The sequence below is a fragment of the Schistocerca nitens genome, chromosome 6, assembly GCF_023898315.1.
Source record: "Schistocerca nitens isolate TAMUIC-IGC-003100 chromosome 6, iqSchNite1.1, whole genome shotgun sequence".
Classification (NCBI taxonomy): Eukaryota; Metazoa; Arthropoda; class Insecta; order Orthoptera; family Acrididae; genus Schistocerca; species Schistocerca nitens.
In genome coordinates this window covers 298,663,236-298,669,235 of record NC_064619.1, presented here as the reverse complement: position 1 = coordinate 298,669,235, position 6,000 = coordinate 298,663,236, and the positions used below count along the sequence as shown (strand labels likewise).

The window sequence follows — 6,000 nt, the reverse complement described above, 5'->3', positions numbered from 1 at the left end:
TTCCTAATTTCAGTAGGAGAGGTGGGTTGAATTTCAATTTTATCAAATTGCGTAGGTACTGCTTCTTCCATATACTGCCTTGCATTTTCTAACGAAAAGCTGGAACCTATTTTCTCTACAACACTTAAAAAATGATTATTAAAAATGTATTCGACTTCTGACTTCTTGTTAACAAACTTTTCATTGTGTTTGATAGAAACGCAGTCTTCCTGTGCTCTTGGTTGCCCTGTTTCTCTTTTCACAATATTCCAAATTGTTTTAATTTTATTATCAGATGTGCTAATCTCAGACATAATGCACATACTTCTGGACTTTTTAATAACTTTTCTTAATACAGTGCAGAAGTTTTTATAATGTTTCATTGTTTAGGGATCATTACTCTTTCTAGCTATAAGATACATTTCCCTTTCTGTTTAAAAGATATTTTTATTCCATTAGTAAGACATAGCTTTTTACATAGGTTCTTACAATTATAGTTCAATGTTTTCTTTGGGAAACTGTTCTCAAATATACTCAAAAAAGTATCATGAAATGGGTTAAATTTTAAATTAGCATAATGTTCCCTGTACACCTCATCCCAGTCTAACTGTTGCAAGCTTTCCCTAAAATTTTGAAGTGTTAAATCGTTAATGGAACACACTATTTTGGAGGACTGTTTTGCGTTACTGTATGGAGCTATATCATATACTGTAACTAACTGTGCATCATGATCAGACAAACAATTCTTAACAGGAAAAGTTTTTATTTGATTTAATTTGTCTTGGTCTATGAAACATTAATCACCTAACATCCTTGAGCAAGGCCAACCTCGGTTAATTTCCGGTGTTGGCAGATGAAGTCTGGACCGTCCAGCCTCGACGTCAAAACATGCTTACCGAGAAACCTTAACATTAATGTTCCGGACCTTCTCGTCCCGTTCCGTTGAATGCCTCCATTTGGAATGCATGATCGTTACATTCCGTCTAGCGTGAATCGACTATTTTGATTGTGACAAGTAGCTCTTTACTTTTGAAGACAAGTTATTTTAATATCCAAGCGCGGCTGAATTTTTAAAAATTTGTGGAAAGAATAACTGACTCTATTTCTACTTGTTTAAGATCGACTTTGTTTCAAATAGATTGAAGTTCAAAGTCTGCGCTGTACGATATTATCTTTGGTATCCGCTTGTGGTGTGTTGTGCCTTCGGAACTTCTTTTGTAAATAAACAGTGGCGGTTGAAGTGAATTCGAGTTGTGGTTGTGCGGTTGTTTATTGTGTGTGTTAACGTCTCGGTGGTGGAATATTTGCAATGGGTGTAACAGTGTAAGTTGTAATAGGCGTTATTTGTTTTTCATCATAACTGTAGACTAATTTTGTACCGTATAGTTTAACCTCAAGATGTTAATGAAGTGCGTTGCAGAATTTTTCATGCAGGCCGTTTAGGTGATTTATATTTCCGACCACCCTCAAATATAAAGGAATTAAAGATAACTCATAATTTGTGAGTCAGTTTCTAATTTACTGGTGCTATACATACGTTACAGTTACGTAGAATGTGATAACATATGAACTACCGGTTTGGCCTACTCTTTTACCTTGACTGATATTTTTGTATGTTTAGCAAAGACACTTCGATAGGTGTACAATTATATTTCGGAAGTACTTGCTATGTACCTACACACATGGTGTGTACAATTACTAGTATGCCGATAGTGAACCATTTCATCAGTAGACGATATCCTTTGTTACTAAACGTCGATTTAAAAATTGCATAAGAAAAATTGATTATGTAATATAACTTGTGACAGAAGTGATGCACTAAGAATGGCGAATCTATAGTGTAAGAAACAGGAAAAGTTGTTCAGCTGTCAGAAACCGAGCAACGCCGTATGACTCTAACACACGTAAAAAAATATGGCCGTGGAAGTAAATCTCTACTACTGCTGTCAGACATAAGATCAGCTTAGTTTCAAATGCAAGCAAATCGCAAATTCTGTTTACGAAGAACAAAACTTGAGCTCTTTGGACTATTACAACAGAGTTGTTTGTGTCGTTGGTGGTGAATTGAATAGGATTGTACGAAATAAAATAAAAGTGCCTTTTAATGATTACTCAGGAAAGTAATTGGGGCCCAGAGAAAGTTCGAAACATTCCGACTTTGTGCCTCATTATACCATTATAAGCATAACTTGAAACTTAAGTAATCATCTTTTGAATATTGCAGTTTTTTTTTTTCTGCGTTTGCTGTGTAAAACTGGAAAGAAATGCCTCCTTACACAAGACATTGTTTTATAGTTTCGTTTTCAACCAGATATGTTTCAGTAATTTTCTGCTGTGTTCAGTGGATTTATTTGTTTATTTTCATACTCACATGAAGTTATTTGTTGTGTATGCTGGTAGCTTCGAATCTACTGCCTAATCCACAGTTCATCATGGGTTTTGATGCTTTGGTGTTCTTTCTCTTCCTGGTGTTAACTTGCTTATTTCTTTTGTTGTTGTCATTACACACACACATTTTGTATGATTTGTTACCAGTTGGCAGAAACTTGGTGCTTAGCTAACAAACAATACAAAATATTTGTGTAATGACAAAGCAAAAGAAATATGCATGTTAACACAACACAAGCAAGGGGAAAAAAACACAACAGCACCAAAAACCAAGACAAGCTGTTGATTGTACAGTGGATTAAAAGCTACCAGTGGGCACAGCTAATAGCTTCATGTGAGTAAGAAAATAAGGAAATGAACCCACTGAAGAGAGCACAAAAAGTGCTGTAATGTGTCCAGGTAAAAACAAAAAATACAAAACTGTAATTTGTGTAAGGCAGAATTCCTCTCCAGTTTTTGAAACTTAGCGCTATTTGCCTGACTTTGCTTCGTTTGTTTGCAATTTATTGAGTGTGCCTCCTAGTGAACTGTTTTACTTAAGGTGTAATAGCTACCTTTTTAAAAATTGTTTCATTAAAAAAATTAGAACTATGAAGCTCTTCTTAATTCTCCTTGTGTAATGTGTTTTGATACTACTAGTGTTACGAAATGTGTAATGAGTTCTGGTTGTACTTTGGTTTGCTATTAACACAAGATCTCCATTTTTTTTTCCTTGTTATGTTTTTCATAGCTTAAAAGAATGCTTACTATTTGTGAAATGTTTAGCAGGTGAGTGTATTCTGCACAACCTCAGATGAAAAGCAAGGCATTTCTTTTCCAAAGTCCCATTGTATCTGTTTGTTATAGCCCTACTATAATTTTTGCAATTATTATTGTTCATTGTAACTGTTTTTTAATGTAGCCTATTTTAGTACTGTTCCATCTATTGTTTCTCTTTTGGATACAAGAGTGAGATTCACAATATTTGAGAGTTTATAACAGTATCTACAATTTTTCCTTGTTTCGTGAAATAACTGTTTGAATTTTTTTGAGTGAAACATTTGCTGATTGCTAAGTGTATGCTATGCAGCTGGCTTATCTTTTCTCAGATTTCTGTTGGCACAGGGCTAATAGGCCTATTTGTGAGAATTTCATTTCAAATCCTCATCTTCCCATTCATCTTAGTTTTTCTGTGATAAGGTGAATGTTGTAACTATTTCTTTGAATTGTTGTGGCCCGCATCATTTCCCAATTCAAGCTTCATGCTCTGTTTCTAATGATCTCATCACTTCCTAATCAGGGGTGAATTATTTAGTAATCGCCTGAGTCTTCGGTAGTTAGGTTTTTGAATCTCTGCGTATTAATCTAATTTATTAGACACAGTTCCTGCTCTTTCGTCAGGGTCTACAGTAGAGCTGCACAGCACATGCCGATAGTCCGTTTATCTGCATAGTTTAGTTTTCCATGGTATTTAGTATGGACAGAGACTGCGATTATTGTGTGTGGATGCAAGCTGAGTTGGTGACACTTCACTCTCAGCTTCAGGCTGTGATGGCTTCTGTTACTCAGCTTCAGGCTGCAGTAGCTGGTCACCACTGTTGTGGGCCGGCCGTGGGGATCTAATGGACATCCAGCACTTCCGAGTCCTCTGATCGGTCGTCACCTGTGGCCAACCCAGTTACTGCTTGCACTGAGATTGACCCCTCACCTGCGGTCGAGTGGGAGGTCGCTCTGGGGCGTAGCAGGCGGCAAAGGACTTCCCAGTTGGCCGCACATAAGGCCTCCCTGGTTTGTCTGACAATCAGGTTCAGGTGCTGTCTGTAGCTGACACTGTCGCTGAGCCAGATGCTGTCTCCTGTCCTGTTTCAGAGGAAATCTCTCAGCCTGCAAGATCCAGACAATCACAGAGGGTGGGATTATTGATAGTTGGGAGCTCTAATGTTAGGCACCTTATGGGGCCCCGTAGGGACATGGCTGCCAAGAAGGGAAAGAAAACCAATGTGCACTTTTTGTGCATACCGGGTGGAGTAATTCCAGATGTGGAACAGGTCCTTCCAGATGCCATGAAGAGCACGGGATGCAGCCAACTGCAGGTCGTTGCTCACGTCGGTATTAATGATGTGTGTCACTTCATAAAGGCTGCCAGTCTTGCTTGCGAGATGAAAGCAGAACTGACCATTTGCAGCATAGTCAACAGGACCGATTGTGGATCTCTGGTACAGAGCTGAGTCGTAGGGGTCTGAATCAGAGGCTCACACATTTCTCTGACCATGCAGGCTGCAGATTCCTCGACTTGCGCCAAAGGGTGGTTGGGTTTCGGGTTCTGCTGAATAGGTCAGGTGTCCACTATATGCAGGAAGCAGCTACACGGGTAGCAGGGGCTGTGTGGTGTGGACTGGGCGGTTTTTCAGGTTAGAGGGTCTCGGGAAAATGCAAGAAGGGCTTCAGTCACAAAGTGTGCAGGCTGAACACAGGAAGAACGTAGATAGAGGAACCCTTGGTATAACAGTTGTAAATTGTCGTAGCTGTGTTGGGAAAGTACCAGAGCTCCAAGTGCTAAAAGAAGGCACTGATGCTCAAATCATTATAGGCACTGAAAGTTGGCTAAGGCCGCAGATATGTTCAGCTGAAATTTTTGCGAAGAACCTAACGGTGTTCCGAAAGGATAGGCTAAACACGGTTGGCAGTGGCGTGTTTGTTGCTGTAAGAAGTAGTTTATCTTGGCACGAAATTGAAATAGATAGTTCCTGTGAGTTAGTATGGGCAGAGGTCATTGTTGGCAACTGGAATAAAATAATAATTGGATCCTTTTACCGCCCTCCCAGTTCTGATGATACAGTTTGCTGAAAGGTTCAAAGAAAACTTGAGTTTGGTTTCATCAACGTACCAGACTCGTACGATTATAGCTGGTGGTGACTTTAATTTACCCTCGATATGTTGGTGAAAGTACATGTTTAATTCTGGAGTTATGCATAAAACATTATCCGGGATTGTGCTAAAAGAATTCTCTGAAAATTATTTCGAGCAGTTAGTTCATGAGCCCATGCGAATAGCAAACGACTGTGAAAATACACTTGACCTCTTAGCAACAAATAATCCTAAATTAATAACGAGCATCAAAACAGACACAGGGATTAGTGAACTCAGGGTTGTTGTAGCGAGATGAATATTATAACCCAAAAATAAATGAAAAATATACCTATTCAAAAGCAGATAAAAATTCACTTGACGCCTTCCTGAGAGACAATCTCCACTCCTTCCAAATTAATAATATAAGTGTAGACCAGATGTGGCTTGAATTCAAAGAAATAGTATTGGCAGCGTTTGAGAGATTTATACCAAATAAATTAACAAACGACAGAGCTGGTACACAAAACGGGTCAGAACACTGCTGCAGAAACAACGAAACAAACATGCCAAATTTAAACAGGCGCAAAATCCCCAAGATTGGTGATATTTTACAAAAGCTCCAAATTTAGTGCGGACTTCAATGCGAAATGCTTATAACAGTTTCCACAACAAAACATTGTCTCGAAACCTAGCAGAAAATCCAAAGAGATTCTGGTCGTACGTGAAGTATGCTAACGGCGAGAAACAATCAGTCCCTTCTCTGCATGATAGGAATGGAGATACTATTGAAGACAGTGCTGCCAA

General features: G+C 38.7%; 1 protein-coding gene across 1 annotated transcript in view; it reads left to right on the top strand.

Moving 5' to 3' along the window:
• Positions 1 to 1,144: 1,144 nt before the first annotated feature.
• LOC126262236 (mediator of RNA polymerase II transcription subunit 20) overlaps positions 1,145 to 6,000 on the top strand; it is a 600,255-nt gene continuing 595,399 nt past the window's right edge. The window contains exon 1 of the mRNA XM_049958707.1: positions 1,145 to 1,302. Within this exon, the coding sequence (XP_049814664.1) occupies positions 1,289 to 1,302 (14 nt within the window). The 5' untranslated portion in view covers positions 1,145 to 1,288. The remainder of the gene's footprint in view (positions 1,303 to 6,000) is intronic.